General features: G+C 36.8%; 1 protein-coding gene across 1 annotated transcript in view; it reads right to left on the reverse strand.

The window, feature by feature from the left end:
• Positions 1-27112, reverse strand: part of THSD7B (thrombospondin type 1 domain containing 7B) — a 1057843-nt gene that overhangs the window by 212082 nt on the left and 818649 nt on the right. The window contains exon 14 of the mRNA XM_064382803.1: positions 22192-22455. Within this exon, the coding sequence (XP_064238873.1) occupies positions 22192-22455 (264 nt within the window). The remainder of the gene's footprint in view (positions 1-22191; positions 22456-27112) is intronic.

Below are 27112 nucleotides of genomic sequence, written 5' to 3' on the forward strand. Positions count from 1 at the left end.
GCAGCATGTGAAAATGTAGATTAAATGCGATAGAGTTATCAGTTTGCCTTGGTGATCTACACTTTTTCTTGGAAATAGCACTCATGAAAAGCAGTTGCATGCTCTCATAAAGCTGCTTCCAAACTTGTTTAGGTCTCTGTTAGGCCTGTGAGATGATAGTTGAAAAGTGCCTAGGTTATTATCTCTTCTTTTTAAAATTCTGAATTATTAAGAGATGGTTTTGAAATTACTATCTACTAGTAGAAAATATTTTCCTGTGCTTTACAAAACTCTATCAGCATAGACAAAATAATGTTAAATATTATACATGATGCTAATGTGTTGCAAACAAAATATCTCATTTGGACCCACGATGTGATAAGGTAACTGAAATGTAGCTGATTTTAGAAGTCATACAATGTTCAAACAATTAATTGACAAAAGAAGTTTTGCTTCATTTCTTAAAACTCAATTTTTTGTAGCACAGTAACTTATTAAATTACAGCCATCAGGAAAATAATTTCAGTGTCAGCCAGTTTCCTTAATTAAAATATAATTCACCAATTCACTGGTGTACTGTATTTTGGATGTAGATGAGTTATTCAAGGTCATCTACGAAAAGGCTTCATTTTGTAGTCAGAAGTAGAAAGGGAACTCAAATCCAGACTTGGTTGAGATAGTTCACTATCGGGTAGAAAAAAAAATCATTACTATGGCCCAGAATGTTCTCTTTAGTAAAGGATTGACAAGATAGAGAATTCACCTTGCCCTTCAGCTAATTAATTCATACTTGGGAAGAGAAGATTCTTATAAATGAGAAAAGAAATGTGGTATGTAATCAACTACATATACTGTATGATACAAATAACATATAAAAATTCTATGACAAATTGAGATAATATGAATAGATTATGGTTTTAATTTTCTAAGAAATTCTTGCAAAAAGTATTTATCATGGTACACATAGGTTTTTGGTGACTGGTTTGACTTGGTTCACTAGCGACAACTAAATGTATCAGTGTTAACTTAAGCAGCCAAATCATATAAAAAACTGATCTTTGAAATTGAATAGTCCAGGCAATTTAATCACAATGGTATCTCCAGTTGTTCTTATAGGCAGAGTTTCCAAAATTAACTCCCTTGTACCAGTTTCCTCCAGGCAGAGAAAAGATATTTTTTTTTCTTAGATGATATCGAGGATATTAGAGACAAATGGAAGACTAGACACAGAACAATCTGAACTGTTCAATTAGGACTGTACATACGCTAGCTATTTTTCTCACTACTGCAAATAAATGCTGTTAAAATTAAAGTGACTGCATGCTTTAATCACATAGTAAACTTGACATTTTCAACACAACAAAGACACACAGATTGTTGATAACTCGATATTACTGAGTAATTCTTAGAACTGTGGGGCTCCAAGGCCTATATGAAGTTTTCTCATTTCATCTTCTTGCCTTGAGAGAATTTTACCTTAAACTACACCATACTGTACTTCACATTTTCTCATTTATGAAAGCTGATTTCTAAGCATATCTTGTATTCATCAGGCTATTCCCCAAATATTTCAGGTTCTGTTCCTGGACACTTTATCACACTTTGAAGTTTGGTGTGATCCCATAATTTGTTTTAGCCAATAAAATGTGAGCAGAAGTGAAGTGTGTCACCTCTAGGTGGAAGCTTTAAGTGCTACAGCATAATTTGCCATGCTCTTTCTTTCCCTATGCCACAAGGACCAGCAATATTCCAGGTAGCGGCTGCTCAATCAGCCCAGGTCCTGAAGTGATGAGGACTTGGAGAAGAGTCTCCAGCCAACTCAAGATGGGCATGAATAGTGAGAGACCCTGTGGCTTTCAATCATCGAGGCTTTGAAGTAGTCTGTTCTGTTTGTTTCTGTAACATTACTGATCCCATCCTGATGGATCAACACTGGTAGAAAAAAAAGTATCTTCAGAAGAAGAAATAAAGAGCATAGTGAAACAAATATTTAGAATATTTTGAGAATCTGTATATATAGTGTCCTGAGAAATTACAATTAAGCCATATCAGCAGTTAACACAGTTTGAATGGCAGCACTATCAAATGAGGATGTGACTTTGCAAAAAGTTGAGCTTATATATATATTTCAGGAAAATGTATAATTTATTATTTTAAAAAGGACTCACAATATGGATTATAAATCAAAGTTTAACCTTATGTGATCTGGGATAAAATATTAAATCGTCATAGTTCAATTTTCTTCTGTGAAAATAAAAATTGTTACATTACTTCTTTCTAATTCCTTATAATGCTGCAAGGGTCAAAAAATTTAAGAATTAGAATTCTGTGGAAAAAAATTAATATATGATGGAAGTGACACACCAACATTTTGCCACAAATAAAAGTTACATAGCAAAGTAAAAATGTTCTTTCATTATTATGTTTTTGGGGCAGGTGATCGTGAAAAAAATATAATTCTGTAAAGATACTTTAGCAGAAAAATTATAGGGTAATGCTTTTCAAATTTGGGTGCCTTTTCTCATTCCAGCTCATTTCCATGTAAATTAAAGACTAGGATAACATTGACAAAATGAGAGATTCTGTTTTGGGTCAGTAAATCAATTGTTGCTTCATTCCATGTCTGTCTTTCCAAGTCTGCTGCCACCAACCAAGGCCAATACTCAATGTATATCTCTCAGTTGAACTATTATAATGGCCCCTTAACTGGGCTCCAGTTTTCCAATTTCTTTCTTCTAATCCATTCCATGTCTGATCAACTGCAATATTAATATCCCTAAAGCACAACTCTACATATGTCATGGCCTAACCTAAAATAAATAACCTTCACAACGTAGCAGCAATTTGATAAACAGACTGGCATGTGGAAGGCAATCTAGGCAGGGGAGAGACCACAAATTAAATTAAGAAGATGAGCATGAACCCCAAATGTTTATAAATCAAATATTCTGTACAATAATTTTTATTTGAGGAGAAGTATAAATCTGGCTAGGGTGCTGTGGGACCACAGCAGGAGGTTATGCTGGGGAGGCTCAGAAAATTGATTAAGAATTCTGATATAAATTTGATTGTGCTATTGAACTGAAGAAGAGACAGCATGAGATCAGAGCACCTAGTCAAGAGACAATTTGAAAATTCTGAAGTGGCAAACGCTTTGCTCTTACGCTAAAAGACCACTAAATGTAATTAAAAATGATATGCATGTTGTTAGAGAACAATATAATTAAACATGATATGACTTATAATTAACTAGTTGTGACATGTACACATGGCTAATATACTATCTAAATGGAAATGACTACCTTCAAAATGACCAATAAATCTGCTCTTTAAATAGCAGCTTCGTTTGCCAACTGTGCAAACAAGTCTGATACAACGAATCCTAACCATCAGCAATCACCAGTTTATGAGTGGATAGACGTCTCTATGTGACTCAGGGGACTCAGAAATATGTAAACTTAGAAGGGAAGTATTTCTCTTCTTTTGGCTTCATCTCCCAGGGTCCCTAAAGGAACTCTGACCTGAATCCAGCCAATATATTGGACCAGAACAGTAGATTTACCTATTGCCTACCTGCTTACTTATTTATTTATATATTTGTAATTTATTATGAGAAGAGGAGTGCAAAATTGGGAGATTGGCATGAAATAAACATTTCTGACTTCCCTTGAAAATGCGGATGATCTGGGAACACCTGGGTTCTCATTCCAGCATAGCAACAATTGGCTGGAATTGAATAGCAGGGCCTCTTCAGACGAAATGTGCCATCACAGTACTCTACAGTCCATAAACTCAAGACTTCTTTACCAATGGAAACAAAGCCAAAACTTACTCAATGTCCAATTTTTTAAAAAAGGGAAGGTGAGGCTGCGGCTATTGGACAAGAAGTTGGATGATACAGAGGTCCACCTGTCCAGGCTCACCCTGCTCATCATATGAAGGGATCTAGAAAGAATTGAGTTGGAAACTTTTTCTAGTGTGAAATCTTCAAAATGAGTGAGACTCTATGCTGCCAGTCAATGTTAGAGCAGGTATGTGGGCTCTGGATATCATATAATGAAAAAGGCATTCTTTAAAATTTAAAAAAGAAGGCAAAATTATGAATGCAAATTTAGGTGCAAGGATTTGGAAGAGGATTATGATAATAAAGTTTCTGAAGTTTAAGGTTCATTAGGTGGATTGACTTCTACTGCTATCAGTATTCTATATATTACTACACCAGCATTCAAACATAATTTCTAAAGGTGGCAACAAGAGATATCATGAATACCTAGAACGTGAATATCTAGAAATAGATAGATGGAAGCATTCTTTATTCAGAGCCTAGCTCCTCCAAAGAACTCCGGAACAGAAGAAAGTTTATAATGTAATAAAATGTCTGCACAGCAGCCTTCAGAGATGAGGACCCATTTTTCTATTTGCTGGACTGTGGGGTCATCCAGGCAATGATTTGTAATCATGAACAATGAAAAAAGTTATTATAAATTCTGATTTATAATCAGAATATGGATTACATGACGAAAAAAATTTACCTCCAAAAGTTTTCATTTGCCAAAGAACTGTACCTTTCATGGAGCTAATGCAGAAATCAATGTACTAGAATGAATTCACAGTACATTAACTCCTTGCAAGTTACTATAAAAACCTTTGAACTCTCACCAAGGTGTAAAATTAAATACAACTTCTAGTTTTGATTTATACAGCTCTCTGGTAATGCAGAATTTATTCCATTACCAATAATTTTGTTTCCTAATGGATTGTGCATTATCTAATCCAGAGACTTATACTTAGGCTTCTGTTATCTGCAATTGACAGATATCTTAAGATTTTATTTAATGATATACCTTGGGTGAAGGAATAAAAGAAGAAATAAAGAAATAAAAGAAGTCAAGACATTTAAATTTATTTATTTAAAATTAATTTTTTTTTAAATTTAAGTAGCCATAAATCTTGTAATTATACTAATAAAAGTGTCAAGAGATGGTAGATAATCCTAATTCACACAAACAGAGGGCCTTTGAGACCAGAAAAAAAAGCATCAAAAGCAACCAAACTATCCCTCTGAAGAAAAAGCAAAAGGCAACAGAAAAAGAGAGTTTGTTCTTTTTCTAAAATTGTTGTAACAAATTAGCAGAAACTTGGTAGCTTAAAACAAGAAAAAATTATTTTCTCATTGCCCTCTCATACACCTAATTCATTGTGGAACGTGCTCCTTCTAAAGTTTATGAAAGAAAATCCTTGCCCTTTCCAGTTTCTGGTGGCTCCTGGTGTTCCCATGTTGTGGCAGTATACTTCTAATCTCTGCCTTCATCTTCTCATGGTTGTTTCCCTTCTGTTTCTCTGTCTCAAATCTCTTTCTCTTTTCTCTTGCAAGAACACTAATCATTTGTTTTTCAGCCTACCCTAAACTTAAGATGATCTCATCTCAAATTCCTTAACTTAATTACATCTGCAAAGAGTATTTGCAAGTAAGTTCATAGGCACAGGTATTAGGGAATAGAACTTCAGCATATCCTTTGCAGGGACAAAATTCAACCTACTTAAGAGAGAAGTGAAGGTTATAATAAAGAAGAGAATGTAACACATGGACGAGTGCAGCCTTAGACACCAAGCTGTCCTAGGCATATCCCACCTCAACATGAGCTCCCTAAATCCTCTAAGCTTCAATGATATCAACCATTACAGGGATCATTGCAGGTCAACTCCAGCCTCCGCCTCTTTTTGTAAATACAGTTTTGTTGGGACAGAGCCATACCCATTTGTTTCTGCATTGCCTATGGCTGCTTTCACACTGCAACAGCAGAGGTGACTAGTGACAGAGACAGTACAGCTGATACAGTTGAAAATACATACTATCTAGACCTTTATAGAAAATGCTATAAAATGGGGTTAATAGCAGTACCCACTGCAAAAGATTATTATGAGAATCAAATGAGAACATTAAACAGTATTGACCACACAGTGAGCACTCAGTAGGTGATAATTTGCTGTTTCTACTAGAAAGGCATAGTGTCATGGTGGATAACAGCATGGACTTAGAAATTATTAAGACCTAAGTTCAAAATCAACCAGGACACTTACTACTTATGGTGTTACTTTGTGCCTGTCATTGAACCTCTCCAATCTTCAATTTTTTTATCTGTAAAGTGGAGGTAATCTGTAGATCAGATGGTACGGAACAGGAGGTTAGCCATTTCTGCTGCTAGTATTAATCTCTAAGAAAGAGAATATAACCTCTTCAGTGTATGAGATGGGAGTAGGAGTTGGGAAGACAGTTTTATTTTGAGATATCCCATATTTAAAAGGATCAAATGACTCAAGTCTTTCCCAAAATCATGCTTTTTCCTCAAAGTCAAAACATCTGCGGCACGCAGAAAAGGGTAGAGCATTCATGTGAATTTTTATCTATTTCTTGGTCAAACAAATAGAGGAGGTAAAGATTAACATTTGGTATACAGCAATCAATAGTTCCCTACTAATTAAAGCAGAATTATTTAAACTATTGAACATAGAGCCTGAAGGCTGGCATCGATGGGGATGAAATTATAAAACCTTAAATAAAAGCAGTTACATTAAAATCTTTATCATCCTTTCCACCCTGACCAATTAGGTTCCTCTTCCTATGTTCCTTCCATTGCTCCTATATTAAGGTCTGAGCTCTCTGAAATGACTCACAGGGACTTCTGTAATCTGTTGCTTTCATGTCTCTTCTTGCTTTAAAGGTGCATGAAATTCTGTAACTTCACAATGCTCAACAGCTGGTAATAATTTTGTCAAGTGAAGATATGATTCAGGATGTGTTGAAGACAGCTTCCTTTGTTTTGCCTCCTGTTCTTCACAATCATCTTAGCTTTATAGGAATTTCTCTACAATCATCATCCCCTTAGACATGAACTTGGATCAGTGAGGACACAGGCAAGACCACCTCCTTATGCTAACTGTTTAGACAATGACAATAATGCATGGGGGGAGTGAGAGACAATGTGATTAGTAAGGATTTTCATTTGATAAGATTTCATAAGCTGCCAAATCAGAGCTCATGCTGCTGAGGCTATGGCTATGTATATTTGAAGTATAGCTCAGATCCAGGAAAGTGCTGGATTATTTCATCTGGGGTTAGAATGTACTTTGCATTCATCTTTCTAGTATCTCAAAAGATGATTTGGGGGAAAAAAAAGATGAGATAAAATCTTCAAGTGTTATTCAAGAAAACTGAGATACTGCAGAACCACCTATGGTATTTTAGTGCACAAATTTTTGTTTTGCTGCTATTGGAAATAATTAGGTAAAACTAACCTATACCTAGGTGTATGCAAAATTAAGTGATACAATACACAAGCCACTCAGGTAGAAACTTAGCTTTGGCTTTGATTTCACATCTGAAATTCAAAATCTGGGGACTTGTCAACAGTACAATTCTAAATGTAGAGATATGAGAAATGGGAAGCAAACAGGGAAAAGAACTGGAGAAAGAAAACATTTTCACCATTCAAAGGCTACCAACTGGAGAGATCCAAGATGGCTGATTACTAGCAGCTCGGGCTCGTAGTTCCCAGTGAAAGCGCAGAGAACGAGAGGACGCCACACTTTCAGATGAATATTTGTTGCTCACGGACCAGGAGATTCCCAGCAGAGGAGCCCCACGTGTCGCCAGGGCGACTCTTGTGGCCGGTGCGGCGGTTTTGCTGGTGCCTTAGCGTGCCAGTTTTTGGTGCAGAGTCCGGAGATTCCCGGGCAGAAAAGCACCATCCATCTTAACACCGCTGTTTTGGCTGGCACAGTGGATTGCTCAGATTTCGGCGCTGGGAATCAACAAGTTGGACGTCTGCTCAGAGACCTAGTTAGAAAGTCGGTAATTACAAAGACAACAGACAGATAAATATATAATGAAGGGAAGAAATCAGCGTAAAAAGGCAGAGAATACTCAAAATCAGAATGCCTCTCCCTCTACAGGGGATCGCAATTCCTCATCAGTAATGGAACAAGGCTTAATAGATTACGAGTGTGTTCCAATAACAGAAGCAGGTTTCAAAAGGTGGGTGATAAGAAACTTCTGTGAATTAAAAGAACTTGTTCTAACCCAATGCAAAGAAACTAAGAACCTTGCAAAAAGGTTTGGTGAAATGTTAATGAGAATGGACAATTTAGAGAGGAATATAAGTGAATTGATGGAGCTGAAAAACACAACACGAGAACTTTGCAAAGCATGCACAAGTTTAAACAGTCGAATTGATCAAGTAGAAGAAAGGATATCAGAAGTCGAGAACCAGCTCAGTGAAATGAAACGAGAAGATAAGATTGGAGGAAAAAGGATGAAAAGGAATGAGCAAAGTCTCCAGGAAATATGGGACTATGTGAAAAGACCTAATTTACGTTTGATAGGTGTACCTGAATGTGATGAAGAGAATAAATCCAAATTGGAAAATACTCTTCAGGATATCATTCAGGAAAACTTTCCCAACCTGGCAAGGCAGGGTAATGTTCAACTCCAGGTAATACAGAGAACACCACAAAGATATTCTTCAAGAAGACCAATCCCAAGGCACATAATTGCCAGATTTATTAGGGTTGAAATGAAGGAGAAAATACTAAGGGCAGCCAGAGAGAAAGGTCAGGTTACCCATAAAGGGAAACCTATCAGACTTACAGCAGATCTCTCAGCAGAAACCCTGCAAGCCAGAAAAGAGTGGGGACCAATATTTAACATCCTTAAAGAAAAGAACTTTCAACCTAGAATTTCCTATCCAGCCAAACTAAGCTTTATAATCGAAGGAAAAATTAAATCCTTTGCGAACAAACAAGTACTTAGAGAGTTCACCATCACCAGGCCTGCTTTACAAGAGCTTCTGAAAGAAGCACTATACATATAAAGGAACAACCAATATCAGCCTTTCCAAAAATATATCAAAAAGAAAAGAACATTAACACAACGAAAAATTTACATTAACTAATGGGCAAAACAGCCAGCTAGCATCAAATGCCAGTATTAAAGTTATATATATTCTAATCGGATAAAAATCCAAAACCCATTGGTATGCCGCATCCAGACCCATCTCACATGCAACGATATACAAAGACTCAAAACAAAGAGAAGGAGGAAGATTTATCAACCAAACAGAGAGTAAAAATAAACTAATAAATAAAAAGCAGGAGATGCAATTCTTGCCTCTGATAAAATAGACTTTAAAGCAACAAAGAGCAAAAGAGGCAAAGAAGGACATTACATAATGGCAAAAGGATCAATGTAACAAGAAGAGCTAACAAACAGAAAATTAACAAGGACATCCAGGACTTGAACTCAGACCCGGAACAAGTAAACTTAATAAACATTTATAGAACTCTCCACTTCAAATACACAAAACATACATTACCACCTCACACCTATTCCATAAGTGACTACATAATTGGAAGTAAATCACTCCTCAGTAATCGCAGAGCATTTCATAGGTTTAAATGAAATATTGGTTGGCTGCTTGTTTGTTATTTTCTTCCCTTATTCCTTCCGGTTTACATCAAGTATAATTATTGGTATAAAAGAGGTTTTCAATACCCATTACTAAACTGCATTCTAGCCTGGGCAAGAAAGCAATACTCCCATTCTCTCTCTTTCTTTCTCTTCCTTTTTCCTCCTCTTCTTTACTCTTTTTCTTTTTCTTTCTTTCTTTCTTTCTTTCTTTCTTTCAAAAAAAAAAAGACAAAGGCTACCAATTAAATTAAACTATTTTGATATAACTTTCTTTTCTTGTTATTGTTCTTATTTTTATGGTTTGTTTGTAAATCATATTTATACTATTTTACTAGCCATCTGGTGATCATACTGCAGCACAAGAGGCTGTTATAAGACTGTTCATGACAGTATCAGTTGAATGGCCAAAAATTGAATGAAGGCTCACTAATTTATCACTAATGGGAAATAAATGTAAAATGCTAAATAGATGCAAAAGATAGAATACCATGCACTGCTCCCCAAATAATAAACTAACCTACATGCAGCAGCAGGAATAGAGGCAGTTAATATACAGAATATTAATATACACTCTGGAATCAAATTGTGTATATGACACAACAGGCACTGATATTCTTAGTTGTGTGTTCTTGTGAAAATTCTTTAACCTATCTGTTCCTTGATTTCCTTATCTGTAACACAAGAATAAAAATAACATCTAACTGATACTATTGATATAATAATAAATTATTTAATAAAGACAGCACTTAGAGAAAGATATAGCATATTTTAAGTGCTCAATAAATGTTACTTAACATTATCTATTGGAAATAAACAAGATGAATATGTATATCATAAATATAAATTAAAACACAAGCTAAATAATTATATATATTTATTTATATGTATATATCAGGAATATGTATACATTAATATAAACAGATGGAGGGTGGATTGGAAAGTTATAAATTAAATATGAGGGAAGCTAATAGGATTGGGGATACAGACTGAAAGGGGAAATTATGAAACTGAATTAAAAATAACAGGAGGATGTGCTCAGACTGGAGATGAGAGCATGCAGTAACTCTGATTCTCTCAGGGAATTTTAAATGTGAGATGCAGAGAAAGTGGTAGAAGCATGGAAGGAACTGGAAAGTTAGGCAGAATCAGGAGACCCAAAGACACAGAGTCACCTGAACAACAAAATCCTGCCATGAGGAGCCATGCAGAGGGCAGAACCAGGAGCTACTGTGCATTTCCTCCCGAGACAGAAGAGTTCCTCTCGGCTTCCTTAGCTCCCTGTATAGCTAGCCCTGGGCCTCAATACCTGAGATTACCTCAGTGTTTTCTCATTGTTTGAAATTAAAAAAAAACTTATAGTATATCAGTTTGATTAGGCACTCCACAGAGAACACTGCCCATGAACCATTGCTAATCAGTTCAACTTGAGGTGTACAAATATAAGGACACAAAAAACTATTATAATGACCTTCAAGATAAAATTATCTTGAATAACTTTATGCCCTGCAGCAGACATTGGGTAGGGCTGGAATGGAGAAAACAGTATTTTTAAGATCTTTGTGAATAGTGATTCATCATTGCACTACCTGGTAGTACATCAAGAATCTGAAAAGATTTAAAATATTTTAATTGCTTCCAATATGAAACTATATCAAGACAGAGTTGTGTGAGTCTGAGGCTTTAGTCTGGTAAACAGATGTTATGAAGTAACATAAGCAAAATCCTGGGCAGAGTGCCTAACACATGGCATACCCTAAAAAAGTTTGTGTCTTTCCCCAAAACTTCCTCAGCCATGGCTCCAATAACCCAAAAAGGATGCCAAAATTTATCAAGTTAATTAACTGTGACTTAAATGGAATGGTATTAGTGGAAAGGAATATAACTAATTCAAAATCTGGAATGGAGCTGCTGGGACATTATAGCCTTAGATACGAGGGAAAGGGACTAGAGTGAATACAGATGGTATCAATATATTTTTTCCTAGAGGAAGGCTTTAAAAAAGAAGGAAGATGGACATAAAAAGTAAAGTATTTTGAATGTATATAGTACTGAAGATTATAGTAAGTTTTTTAGGCGATGAACTACAGTGGGCCTCTTGGCAAGCGATTAAGTACATCTTAATGGAAGAAAAAAAATGTTTGCAGCTGACAAAATTAAGGCTTTAAGGCAACCTTGAGGGAGAAGAAGAACAAATGAACAGGTAAAAGTACAAAACTGAGAACAAGACTTGAATCAGGAGTAGAGGAGACATAAGTCATCATAAGGAGAAAATAACCATAGAATTGAGGAACTATCAGTGTAGTCTGTAAATCCACACACAAAATATGGAAAATAAACACAGTAAAGCAAAGACTCAGTGTGGGAAAGCTATTCTGCAGTTACATCCCCACACTGTCATGCCTGAGTACAGAACAGCATCACTACCTGAAAGGAGCTATGAGCCCATAAAAGACCCATTCTTTGTGGAAGTTGTGTAACTTGGCCTCAGTTTCAAGCCACTGAAACATTATCTATGCCCAGGAGGGGTAGGCCTAACCAGAGGGCACAGTGCTAGACAGCGTTAACACGAACCTGTGGTAGTGCCTGATTCTGAAAAAACTTTATGAACATACTGTTAAAAGAGCTTGTGAGTATTTCAAGGAAGAAGAAATGGGCATCAGGTGTCCAGATGGGCTCCGTTAGATCAACTCAGAGAGAAGTATCTAATCTCCTTTTTGATGGGTTTACTAGACTTGTAGAGAAGAAAGGAGGTGGCATATGCAGAAAGAAATTTGACAAAAACTCTCCTGATACCCTCATAAACAAATATAAAGAGCGAGATGGATTTTTGTAGCTACCCAAACAATGGTGATTAATGTGTCAGTGCCATCCTAAGAGATGTCTCTGTGTGACAAATGCTGAGGGGAATGCTTGGTCTTATTTTGTCCAACATTTTGATTAACAACTTGGATAAAGACACAGATGGCATGCTTATCAAATTTTGGGATGATATAAAGCTGAGAGTTATAGCTAATATATGAGATGTCAGAGTCAAGATTTAGAGCCCTTAACAAGCTGGAATAATGAGTTGCAACTAAGAATATAAAAAGGAATACAGGTAAAAGCACAGTTCTGCATTATGGTACCCAAAGGGCAACTGAACATATATACACAGAATGGGGGTTACAAAACTTTATAGCAGTTCTTAAAAAACAGACTTCAAGAGTTTTTTTTAAACTGCACACTGAAAATGCATCAATAGTCATATAAAGTATGCATTTTATTTATTTTAATGTAAATATCATCTACTGAGGAGTATGTGAAGTGGTTTATAAAACATGCAAAAAAGCAGTATTGAAATGGCCTAAAGAAATTAGAAAAATAGGCGGGCGTAGTGGCTCATGCCTGTAATCCTGGTATTTTCACAGGCCAAGCCACACAGATCACTTGAGGTCAGGAGTTTGAGACCCGCATGGCCTACATGAGGAAACCCCATCTCTACAAAAAATACAAAAATTAGCCAGGGGTGGTGCATGCCTGTAATCCAAGTAACTCCAGAGGCTGAGGCAGGAGAATCGGTTGAACCCAGGAGGCAGAGATTGTAGTGATCCGAGATCACGCCACTGTACTCCAGCCTGGGTGACAAAGCAAGGCTCTGTCTCAAAAAAAGTAGAAAAATACAACATAATATTGCAAATATTATATTCCCACTGGTTCAGGAGACATTTTTTAGCATCTTTTCTGTCCAAAAGACTGTTCTTTGCCGATTATACATCTACTCATCCTTCACTTTTTAGATCACATTTTCTTCCCTAGAGTGGTCTTCCCTTATTCCCCAACTTCAATCATGCCCCCATCTCATTGTTTTCTTATAGAACCTTACTCCTTTTAGCACTTAGGGCTATTCGGAATTACATATTTGGTGTATGTGTTTTCTAAATATCTTCCTCAACTACTAGACTGTACAGAGATCACATCTGTCTTGCTTAATACTATGTACTATATAACCAAGGCATAGCAGAGGTTTTAGCACCTAGTTGGTATTAAATGAATATGTCCTATGTTAATGAGTAAATGAGCCAATAATTAGAGGCTAACAATCTAGAAAGAGAGAAAGACATGCAAAGAGATATAAAGTCTAATACAAATAATATTCTACATTAATGTCTGACTAAATTTCTGTGAGTACAGAAACAGACTGGTGAAGTTGAGGAAAAGGCTTCTTGAAGAAACTGACTTGAGTTAGGGCTTAAAACTGAGTAGAAGTTCACCTTATAAAGAAAAAAACACCAAACTGAGGAAGGAACACAGGCAAAGCAATGGAATCATGGAAGGACAGAAGGCGCTTGAGGAACAGTGAGAGGAAGTCCATATGTTTCCTTTACTGTCATTTAAGTGTTTAGTGGCCAAATGGAAACATCCTAGGAAAACATGAGCACAGGAACGAAAGGGGCTAGAAACAGTCATATGAGTCAGAAATTTTTTTTTTTTTTTTTTTTTTTAGCCTGTAGAATAAAACATTTATAAGTGGAGTGGAGGAAGCATTATATATTTTTTCAAATTTGTGAAATCCTCATATGCCAACATTTTAATTAAATGAAGTTAATTTGAACCAATGAGTGGAAGGAGATACATTTAGACTTTAGACATAAACATCTTTCCAATTTTATAGTAGTTCAGCTGAATTTTGCAATGGTAATAAGCTCTTAGTCAGTGAAGAGGTTTAAACAGATTCTTCTACAACCATCTCAAAAAAAAATATTTCTTAGAGTTTTTCTGAAGTTATCTCTTCCCACTGTCAACATCATTCTTATCACCTATAAGCTATTCAAAAATCTCTATCTATCCCAAATCTGAAATTACAGAATTTTCTTTCTCCTGACTTCAATAAAATATTTCCAGTTGTGTTTTCTTCTTACCACTCTAATGAGGACTAAGCTCTGATTTTTTTCTTATCTTGCCCAAATTCCTATCTATGGATTTGGGGATGTCATGCCCTACATACCATAAAATCTCATCACATAGGTTTTATTTAATCCTATATTTTGTGACTTACTTTCCAATCTGCCTCTGGCATAACATTACAAGACAAGGAAGAAAATCAAAATATTTTACCCAGAAGCATGTTTCTCTGCCATATCTTGAAATGGCCCAGCAAAGTCATCCTTTGTGGGAAAAATCTGCATCTATAAAGAATCTCTATTAACATAGCTAGAGCTTTTTCTTCCAGACCCTCCCAATCCTAAAGAGAGTAACTAAGATCTGAATAGGAAACATTTGTCATCTGTCGTCTTTAAGGGCAGCCACTCTAGACTTCAAAAGAACTTTGGCCTCCACAGTCTTTTATCTTAACCTGAACATTCCCTTTCTGTCAATTCCAGGTCTTTAAACAAAGTCAACCAATTGTCAACCAGAAAATGTTTAAATTCACCTATTGTCTGCGACTTAAATGGAATGATATTAGTGGAAAGGAATTAACCCTTCTTTACAAAAAATACAAAAATTAGCCAGGGGTGCTTCATGCCTGTAATCTAAGCTACTCTGGAGGCTGAGGCAGGAAAATCGGTTGAACCCAGGAGGCAGAAATTGTAGTGAGCCGAGGTCATGCCACTGTACTCCAGCCTGGGCGACAAAGCAAGACTCTGTCCCCTGCGTGCCCCCCACCCCCAACACACTGAGTTGTCTCACCTTTCTAGATCAAACCAATGTATTTCTTAAGTATATTTGATTGATGTCTCACATCTCTCTAAAATGCATAAAACCAAGCTGCGCCCCAACCACCTTGGGCACATGTTCTCAGAACCCCCTGAGGGCTGTGTCATGGGCCATGATCACTCATGTTTGGCTCAGAATAGATCTCCTCAAATACTTTATAGAGTTTGACTCTTTTTGCTGTCACTAAAAACTGTTCTGCTCAGTCCTTCAACCATCCAAAACTGAGTTGTTTGTTTTCCTCTCGCCTGCTCAATATTTACCCATGTTAATGTCATCAACCATCCCTAGCTCACTTTTCTACCTTGTTCCAGATTCCCCCATGTTTCCGCAGCTCTGGTCAGTGTCTTCCCTCCCCATCCCTACGCTTGCTCCCTTGTCTCACACTCTCCAGGACCACTGTCACGCTCTCCTGGCTGGTTTATCTACCTTTGATTCTATTCTAATCTAGCCTCCATCTTGAAGTCAGAATTACCTTTCTGAAATAAATATGGAATCCTGTCACAATCCTGGCTAATGCCCCAACTTTCTAAAGCAGCAATGTCTTGGCAGTTGGGGATTTGAAGAATCACTGGGAGAGAGAAAGGTAAGTTAGGGTTAGGGGCCCTGAGTTTCTTTCACCCTCAGGCAGGAGATTTTACCCATCAGGCAGCCCTTGGGCAATTCCTCTTCTGATGGGTGTGCTAGAGAAACTTGTTGGGTTAATGTGTTTTTACTTCACCAGAGTAAAAACTGAAGAATTACTGGCCTAAAGCTGAGTTTTGCAGCCATCTGAGTCTATTTCTCAGAGGACAGTCCATTTCAAAATTTAATATATGAAATGTCTTGTCTCACTTCATATAGCTTATATCCTGTAAGCATTAGGACGTTATGCTTAGTTTATGTTGATATGTACTTAAGTAATTTTTAAAAATTAAAATAAATTACTGAGTAATTTGTAAACAACAAAAATTTATGTCTCATTGTTCTGGGGACTGGGAAGTCCAAGATCAATGTGCTGCAAATTCGATGTCTGGTGAGGGCATTTTCTTCATACTGTCATGTCTAGCTTCGTCTTTACACAGAAAAGGAAAAAAAAAAAATGACAAACAGGCTCCCTCAAGCCTGTTTATGAGGGCATTACTTCCATGCATGAAGGTGGAGTCCTCATAACTTAATCACCTCCAAAAAGTCCCACTCTTGTACTATTATACTGGTGATTAAGTTTCAATATATAAGTTGTGGAAGGACATACACATTCAGACCATAGCAGTAAATGAGCTTGTTCTGGAAGTTTCATGTAAATAGAACCATATACTACTTAGTCTTTTGTGACTGGTTTCTTTTGTTTAGTATAGTAAAGCCAATATTCACCTATGTTGTAGCAGGTATTAGTACATCACTCTTTTAATTGCCAAATAATATTGCTTTATGGAAGAACAATACATTTTATTTATCCATTTGTTAGCTAATAAAAATTAGGTTGTTTTTACTCTGTAGCTATAAAGAATAACACTACTAAATATTTGTGTACAAATTTTCTTTTGGAGATATTGTTCATCTCTGTTGGGTCACAAGGTAATTCTATGTTTACTTTTGTGGGGAACTGATGATTTTCCAAAGCAGCTGAATCATTTTGTATTCCTACCAGCAATGTATGAGAGCTCCAAATTCTTCCTATCCTCATCAACACCTGTTTTTGTCTTTTTGATTCTAGCCATTCTAGTGGGTATGAATTAGTATCTCATTGGCTTTGTAGTTCCTTAATGACATGATTTTCATATTATAATTTGATGAATTAAAGTTTATTCACATTTTTATCACAGGATCACTTGAAAAATTGTTCCTTCTGCATTCTTCCACTGTTTCAAAAACATTGCTTATTCACTAGTAGCAAGGCAATTTCATTTCCTCTATTCCCAAACTGTACATCAGGGGCAAAATAGAACAAAGTTTTCTGTGCCCTTTGTCCCTGAGTTACACAGGTGGCTTCTCTACGGATCTGCTTTTGTTATACACAGCTGTCCTACCCAAAGGTCTGTTAAAACATGTACATACATGCACACTTGCACACACATTTTGCAACTTGTATATGAGCATATCTGTGTTGACTTTTGTCTAAACTAGCCTTTCCATTCATTTAGCCAACATATGCCGAGAGCCTGCACGGGGCCAGAGCCTGTGATAGATATTAGGGACGGAGAAATGAATGTAATTCAGTCATTAATTTCAACTAACTTTCAATTTAGTAAGAGAAATAGAGATCTACATGGATTTTTTTTTTAAATAGTTAAATGTAGTCCTAAACAGAATCACAAGAGTGGAAGAAGGGGAAAGACTTCCTGCAATGGATAGCATCTGATCTTAACCTGGAGAATGAGGAGTCCCATGAAAGGAAAGAAGAAAAAAAAAGGGCATGCCAAGTGGAGAACATCCTCATGGAAGCGCCTGAGGGTCTGGTTGTGGAGCTGCTATATAAAGAGACCAAGAAAGACTGCAAGCAGGCCCATGGCTTGGCCACATTTTTGTGTCAGTGTGATAGCTGATGGTTTCCGGTATGACAGATATCAGGTGGATAAGTCAGGACAGAATAGCATAACATCACCAGGTGCAGAAGATAGCAAAAGGAAAAGAAAAGATGAGACACACTTTGGAGACAAAATTACTAGGACCTGATGATTCAGTCATGTTTTCAAAAATACATTTTGAATGTCTATGAAATTTCTGACACTATTGTAGGTGCTGTGGATACAGCTATTGAAAATAAATGAAAGACATTTTTTAAAAGTTTCCACTCTCCTGGAACTTTACTATCTACTGCAGGGAGAGACAATAAGCACTCATTTCTAAAAAGTAAATATATAATGTGTCAGTTGGTGATTAAGTGCTATCAAAAATCATATAAAGACTGGCAAGGGAAATAGGAAGTGATGACGTGGGTCAATTATTAGGGGAATTGGAAAGAGTTGATATGAGGAAATACTCAGTAGAGACTTGAATAGAAGGAGAGATGAAGGCCGGGCCAGGGAGAGGTAAAATTCAGTGTATTGGCATGCTGAAGTACTTTTTTGTCCTGTTCTTTGAGGAAAAAAAAAAATAAAACCAAACACTGGGATAAGCAACATGGTTGGAAGTGACTCACCTCAAGAATCTAAATTTTGTCATGGAATTTCTTTTTCTTTTCTTTCTTTTTTTTTTTTTGAGATGGAGTCTCGCTCTGTCGCCCAGGCTGGAGTTCAGTAGCATGATCTCGGCTCACTGGAACCTCCACCTCCCAGGTTCAAGCAATTCTCTGTTGCAGCCTTCCAAGTAGCTGAGATTACTGGCACCTGCCACCACACGTGGCTAATTTTTATATTTTTCCTAGAGATGGGGTTTCACCATCTTGGCCAGGCTGGTCTTGAACTGTTGACCTTGTGATACACCCACTTCGGCCTCCCAAAGTGTGGGTATTACAGGTGTGAGCCACTGCACCTGGCCAGTCATGGAATATTTTGTTGCCCAGTTTAAGTAGTCCCATCATTGGGCCTGTTATTATTACACAGGTGGAGAAGACAAACTCCATTTTAAAGTTAAAAAAAAAATAAATTGCAATTTTAATATTTGTCCTCACTGTGATGTTCCTAAAGCCAAATAGAATTGGCTGTGATTATCTGTGGTTTCAGTTACCCATGGAATCCATTAGCATGGATAACTCAAATTTTGTGGAGTTGTGTTTCCACAGTTATATGTATACAATAGGGGCCATATAGAACACATTATGCTTACGGAGGAATAATCATCCTCATGAAGAAGTCTCCCTGATGTCATTGTGGGCAATCCTGCTCGTGTCTAAAATGTAAATAAGAGATGAAGTCCAAGTAAAGATTTAAAAGGGAAAGCATTTGCCATTCTTATCAGGAGATCCAGATTTAGGTCATTATCCTGTGCCTTAGTTTGACCGTAATAAAAATGTAACTTCTTTTTTTTTGAGATATGGTCTTGCTCTGTCACTCAGGGTAGAGTGAGTGGCACAGTCTCAGCTCACTGCAACCTCTGCCTCCTGGATTCAAATGATTCTCCTGCTTCAGCCTCCTAAGTAGCTGGGATTACAGGTACCCACCACCACACCTGGCTAATTTTTGTATTTTTAGTAGAGATGGGGTTTTGCCATGTTTAGGCTGGTCTCGAACTCCTAGCCTCAAGTAATCCACCTGACTTGGCCTCCCAAAGTGCTAGGATTACAGGCATAAGCCACCACACCTAGCCTATAATGTAATTTTTAATAGTGAGTTAATTCATATACATATATATGTATACTTAGTGGCAGGGTCTCATTCTTTCACACAGGCTGGAGTGCAGTGGCACAATCATGGCTCGCTGAATGCTTGACCTTTCACAGACTCAAGTGATTTTGCCACCTCAGTCTCCCAAATTGTTGGGATCACAGATGCATGCCCCCATGCCCAGCTTATTTTTTATTTTTTCTAGAGGCAAGGCCTCCCTATGTTGGCCAGGCTTGTCTCAAACTCTTAGGCTCAAGTGACCCTCCCACCTATGTCTCTCAAAGTTCTGAGATAACAGGCATGAGCCGTAGTGTTCAACCCCAAATCATGGAGATATATATATATTTTAAAACTTACATCTTTATTAGTGACCATTAAAAGATTTTTTTCCCTTTGATGTGTCATATCCCTAGAGGTGACACAATAAGGTATTTTCAATTGCTATTTAAAAAAAAGTCTTGAAAAGATATACTGTGAAAGTAGCTTAATACAAGTATTATAAAAGTTATGAGGCTATAGTAAATCTTGATTAAAGTACAATTTTTATTTGGTGAAAATGTTTTAGATTCCCTAATAAGCTTTTGCTATGGCATTGAAAATTGGTTGAATTACAAATGTCTTCTCTTCTTTCAATATGTTTTCATTTCTAAGCTGAAATGATTGTTTTCTATGTTTTCTAAATTAAAAAACCCTTCACAACTTCATGCAATTTAGAAATAAATGACAGATAACATACAGAAAAGATGACTTGCATTTGGAATAATCTTGTCAATTCTATCTATAAATTATATCTTAAAATTACTTCTATATTTCTTCATTGCCACCAGCCTAGTCTAACTATCATCATGTTTTTCTTTGATTAACTACAGGAGTTTCCCAAAAGCTTCCTTCCCCGTTTTAAGTCATTCTGTAGATAGCAGTCAAAAGCTATCTTTAAAATCCCTAAATTGGATAACATTACCCACCCCACCTCCAAGCTGATGACTGCAGTTAAATTATATCCATATTCCTTGGCTTGTCTGACAAGATTCCTCATACTTCTTCAACTTCACTTCACACAGCTCTCTCCTCACTCTCTACACTCAAACCCAGGGTTTTCTCTCTTTTTGTTCAAAACATCTTTCCTAGCTTTTATCTTCTGGACACGCCACTAACTAAAACAACCTTGTTATGTGCTCTGCACATCTGCCTCCTTCCTACCCTCACATCTTACATTTATGTCACTTCAGTGAAGATTTCCCTAAAGTCTATCAAAAGATTTTCTATTCAGCATCCTCAGAGATAATCCAAACTTGAAATTCTTTTTATGTATTTATTTTATTTATATCCCCCACTGGACAGTAAACTCCACAAGTTCCTGCCTTCCTCTTAACTGTGCACTCAAATCATAGACATCCAGGTACATAGTAGATGGTCGATAAAAACGTTTTGTTCAAATGAATAAATAAACCAATGTGCACATACAAGCCAAAAAACAAAGATTAGAGTCACCTTAAAATGGGTCTATTGGCCCGGCGCGGTGGCTCACGCCTATAATCCCAGCATTTTGGGAGGCCGAGGCGGGTGGATCACGAGGTCAAGAGATCGAGACCATCCTGGTCAACATGGTGAAACCCCGTCTCTACTAAAAATACAAAAATTAGCTGGGCATGGTGGCACACGCCTGTAATCCCAGCTACTCGGGAGGCTGAGGCAGGAGAATTGCTTGAACCCAGGAGGCGGAGGTTGCGGTCAGCCGAGATCGCGCCATTGCACTCCAGCCTGGGTAACAAGAGCTAAACACTGTCTCAAAAAAAAAAAATGGGTCTATTATTTGCTTGTGATGTATTCAATGTTTCTGAAAGTCAAATCACTTAAAAAATTAATGTAGACTAACATAGGAAGCCTATATAAAGCAATGAGAATATTAATTTAAAAGTCATTACATCTCATTGTATAATGATACGGGTGTATTTTAAGTAAAGATCCAGTATGCTGGCAATAAGGAAGAACTATCGTTTACGTAGTTTGTATATTATAATTGAATTCGATTTTCTGGTATTACTGAGAATCCTTATTACTACACAAAACCTTGATGACTTAGACCATAATCTACCCATTTGTTTCTAGACTTGTTTATCTTTTTAAAAAGTAGTAAAAAAAGGAAAAACAGAGCAGGAAATTCAGAAGATCCATTGTAATGATTGGTTTCAGCCTTTTTCACCAACTTTCACTCCAGCTGTATTTAACCTCCATTCCTTTTTCCACACAGCCAGATCTTTCAAATTCTCCTAACTAAGGTTCAAAAACAGTCTTCTCCCGGATTAACAACTCACAAAACACTCTGAGATTGCCCTTTTTTCCCCTACAGTTTTATTCTATTTACTTGAGTATACTTACACTTGTAAAACTTTTAAAATCAACTTTTTCATTGATTTTTTTTTTTCAGCTACACTAGAAGACACTCTGATGGCTTCTATGTATATGGTTAGAGCACCAAAAAACAGCATGGACTATATTTGTTTGTACTTGGCTTTGGCTTTCTCAGTGAAGTGGAGCAGCAATGCTTACCACCAGTAAACGAGTGGCTAATAAACAAAGGTGAAATAGTGAACAAAGTGAGTCAGGGATCCAATACCATCACATTCCAGATAATCATTGAGATGTAGATGTATGCACTTCATCTGTCCATATTTTATGAGAGACTATGTTATTGACAAAAGAGAACTAAAACAATTATTATAGAACAAAGCTATAAATTCTAGATCTGAGACAAACCTCCCGAGCTGTGTGTGAGTGTTCTCATCTGTTACTCCTCATCCATCTCCTTACCAGAGCTGCTGCAGAAGGAGGGGTCAACAGGTCTTCCATTTTTATCAGAGCAGGCTACTGCTCGAAAGCGCATGCCTTCTCCACATTCTTTGCTCTCTCCTTGTACCCGCAGTCCTCGCTGAGGCTCTCTTCTGCCTTCCGGAAGAATGCAATCTGACCAGTTTCCATAAGGTTGGGATATAAAGTCATCACAAGGACATAGTTCTGTCTCTACTAGAGGGTAAAGGTCAGCATCCTGGCATTTCTCCTTCTTTCTGCTTTTCCCTGTTCCAACAAGAGACATTGAGATAGTAAATACCTATTTGCCGTTTTGTTAAAAGTCACTCACACTTTTGCATTTGCAAACTTTTAGAATACTAAACCCTAAATAAAGCCTTCATTTTCTTCACTCTTTTGCCATGAAAGTAAATCCTGAGACAATGGAAACAACTCTCAGAACAACTGTGAAATTCAAGGTAATTTGAATAAGGTAGAAAATGGTTTAATGTTTGAGAGCAGCATAAAATATTTAGAAGATGTTTGCTACAGCTAGAGAATTCCAGTTAATTTATTAAATATTATTTTCTCTATAGTTTGCTGGAAAAAAAAGATTGATTACCCTGTCTCCATTCTCCTTGACTAATGATTGCCAGGTCACCAACCAAAGAGTCTAAGTAGTCAACTCCCTCTCTTCTTAGCAGAGGTCTCTTGCAGTGTGATGGACAAAGTTAAACTCATTTTAGTCTCTGCCATCAGGCAGCTCTCAAACATTTATGCAAACAATAAACTGAAATAAATGATCAAGTCATATTGAATAATTTAATCTGAGAAAAAGCTCTTTCATTTTGAGAGATTCTTCCAACTTAAGTATTATTCTAGAATATGACTTTATCTTACCAATTCACTTTGAGGGACCTGTTAGCTCTGGTCCCACCTCTGAGTAAGACAATGCAGTGTCATTTCCCACAGCTGTAAGCACTTGGTAATCATGTTTAGTGGATTCTAAGTCAGCCTGTAACTTGATTCAACTGTGCTGTTAACACAGTTCCTCTAGATTACTAAAAATTTTCCTAGATCTAATAATTTCACCTTTTGTTTTCTCATTAGTGAGTCATTATCTAGAGTCATGACTGATTGTAAAATATATGGGCAGCTTTATTGGTCTATTTCCTGTGTTTATGGCTGCTTTGAAAATGCCTGATACAACCTGATGCACGGGCTCCTTTCTCATTGCCACATGGTTTGCATTACATACAATTTTAGTTGTTGACTGGATGACTGGCTCTATGATCTTCCATGATGCTTATCTCTGCAATAAATAAGAATCCCTAGGCTGGGTGTGGTGGTTCACACCTGTAATCCCAGCACTTTGGTAGGTCAAGGAGGGTGGATTGCTTGATTTTCTAATAAATGGATTATTTTTTGCATCTATAACAATTGCTTTAATTACTAAAAATCAATCTCTAGTACAATTCTAAAGACTTTTTCTTCCTTAAGTCAGAATGTGTACTAGTTATCTAGTTATCATAAGTATCTATATATCTTATATAATACAAGAAAAACCTGGACAGGTTTTCTGTCTAATAAGTGGAATATTTTTTGCATCTATAACAATTGTTTTAATTACTATTCAGTCTAAAACCTGTGATGATATAGTTTGAGGTTAGGAGTTCAAGACAAGCCTAGCCAACATGATGAAACCCCATCTCTACTAAAAATACAACAATTAATCAGGTGTGGTGGCATGTGCCTTAATCCCAGCTACTCAGGAGCCTGAGGCAAGAGAATTGGTTGAATCTGGGAGGCAGAGGTTGCAGTGAGCCAAGATTGTGCCACTACACTCCAGCCTGGGTAACAGAACGAGACCGTGTCTCAAAAAAGAAAGAAAAAAATAATTTCTTCAGGACCTGAAGTTGATCTGGTAGTAGCTTCAGCTATACTTCTGGTAGAAGTTATTCACTTGCCTCTAACATTAGGACACTTAGAATAAGTTTGAGAAACACAGCCTCGATCACAGCCATGAAAATGTACTGTTTGAGAGATATATCAATGAGTAGTGTGTGTCTCCTTCTTATTAACATTTAGCAAGTTCAAGACCCCCCGTTTTCGAACTTCCATAAAATATTGTCAAATTTTGCAGTCTCCATCTCTTTGGTTTCATTTCTCTTCTAATGCCACTTAACCCTGGATTCTGTCTACTTATTTCTGGAAAACTCTGTTATCAAGTGATAAACAACAACAATAACAATGATAACAAAAACAAACAAACAAAAAACAAGGAACAAAGCCAAAGCCCTGGAATACCTTGTATTACTATTACTTGTCTTTCAGATCTAATCACTCAGTGATAGTTGGGAGTGTTGACTACACCTTCATTCCTGAAATATTTTTTCCAGGTTCCATCATAGCATAGCCTTTTGTTCCTCACCCTCACCCCATGCCCCCACCTCTCTCTTGCCATATAGTATTTATATTTACTTGGTGAACTATTTTTATTCTCTACCTCTTTTAAACTGATGGGGTTCCCCAAGGCACCATCTTAGCTTCTCCCCTCTTCTGATCCTACAACTTATTTGAAGAGCTTAAATTACCATCCATATTTCTTCAATTTTAAATTATTATCTTCATCCAAGATTTCTTGCTCAAGATTCGGATCCACAGACTGAAAATCTACACCTAAAGAACCAGTCACACCCATCCTCTTTACATCACAATCTTTCTTTCTCCTGCATTTCTCAATTCTACCAATATCACCAGGTTAAAAGTTGAAATGTCCTGAATTATTCTGTTGAACCCCCTACATCTGATTAATGGCAAAATTATATCACTTCAAATGCTAAAAGATTTGTTGCATCAGTCCATTTCTTTCCATTCCAATGTATGCCGCCCATATTTAGCCCCACCTCCAAATCTCCAGTTGAAGTTACAGCAGATTCCTCCAAGATCTTGTTGCCGTCATACCTCACTCCCTTCAATCTGTTCACCACCCTGCAGCCAGAGCCAGCTTTCAACCTACAAATCTGATCAAATCACCTGTCTACTGAAAACTCTGCAGTGTCTTACCATAGCACAGAATGAAGTCCAGACTTCTCCCCTAGGGTCATCAAGGACCTATATGATTTGTACTCATTTGTATCTGCCTCTAGCCTACATTGTACCACTCTGTCTCTAGCATGTTACGATAGTCAGTCATACTGAGCCACTTTCGGTCCCTAGAAATTACTCATTTTGCTTCTAGACTTTGCATGTTTACTCCAGAAATGTCCACAATTTCTATCCTCCTTCCTTGGGCTAGCTAATGCCTACTTCTCCTTCAAATCAAAACTAACATGTTACTCCCTCCAGAAAACCATCCTTGAACATGCAAGAATGGTTAGAGAGATGCCATGTTGCTGGCTTTGAAGATGGAGGGAGGGGAACATGAGCCAGGGACATGGGCAGCCTCTGGAAGTTGAAAATGAAAGGAAACAATTTTCCTCTGAAGACTCCAGAAAGAAATGCAGCCCAACCAACATCTTGTCTTTAGATCTGTGAAACCCATGTCACACTACAGACTTGCAAAATAATTAATCTGTGCTGCTTTAAGCCAGCAATGTTGTAGTAATTTGTTACAACAATAGGATTTGTTTGAATATAGCAACCGATACAACAGCTACTATAGCAGAAATTATACTGTAATTATCTCTAGTAAAAATGTCACTGTATCTCCAATTAGATTGCAAGCTCTGTTAAGTTAGGGTGGGTCATGTCTATTGATTCCCTTGTGGTATTACCAAGGACTAGCACACATACATAGTAAACAAAAAATATTAATTGAATAGTTGAGAAAAGGAAGTTGTAAAAAAGAAAAGAAAACGGAGAAGGAGGAAGAGAATAAAAGAGAAAGAGAGGGAGGAGGAGAAAAAAGAAGAAAATGTTCATTTACAAGGTGACTAGAAGTTACTAGCAGAACAAATATTCTCTACAAGTATATGCTGCCTCTATGTTTATGATATCCTTCTTAATTATATAACATCGCTGCTTGATGAAGGATTTGAGCAAGTCAGTTAATGCAGAAATGGTTGTCACAATAAGAAGCAAATTATCAGTGGTCCTTTATTTGATTATATTCTAATCAAAATCAGCATTAACCATTGGATTCAGAACAAGTTAGTACTAAAAATCAATCCCTAGTACAATTCTAAGGACTCTTTCTTCCTGAAGTCAGAATGTGTACCAGTTATCTAGTTATCATAAATAAACATCTATGTATTATATCTCAAATATATAAAAAACCTGGACAGATTTTTCTGTCTAATAAATGGAATATTTTTGGCATCTGTAACAACTGCTTTACTTACTATTCAGTCTAAAACCTGTGATGATATAGTTTGGCTACAACACCTGGAACACTCAGTGAATTAAAGCCTCTTATTACAAATGGACAAAAGAAAGTTAAACATCCGATATGGCCCCATATTCAACAAAGTGTCTTGTATTTATATGTTTGTGTGTGTGTGTGTTTGCATCAAAGAGAGAAAGAGTCACATGGCTTTAGACTTTGAGTCCAAGGCTTTCAGCATCATTCATGTTAGAGACTGTTTATTACATTTACTACCAAATTACCGAGGGATAACAAAATACAAGCATTAGTTTCATGACAATAAAAATAAGTATTGAAAAGTGGAAGTATTTCAATTCACTAGTGGGATTTTTTTTCAACAGTGATATTAAATGATTCATTTTACTGTTTTTGTAAAGAGGAACTCATGCATTTCATGAAATGGCTAGCTTGTTTTGGTGCTACTTAGACATAAAGACACACAAAGTTCAGTTAGCCACCTGAAAGCATAACAGTTAATAATTTAGAAAAGAAATTTCAAACAGTATTTTAGTATGAGTAGTTTTTAGGTTAGAGTTTACAGAAAAAAATGTACAGTTATTCTTCAATATTTATATAAAA

Source organism: Aotus nancymaae, unplaced genomic scaffold (assembly GCF_030222135.1).
Source record: "Aotus nancymaae isolate 86718 unplaced genomic scaffold, 86718_ANA_hifiasm-v0.15.2.pri h1tg000029l, whole genome shotgun sequence".
NCBI lineage: Eukaryota > Metazoa > Chordata > Mammalia > Primates > Aotidae > Aotus > Aotus nancymaae.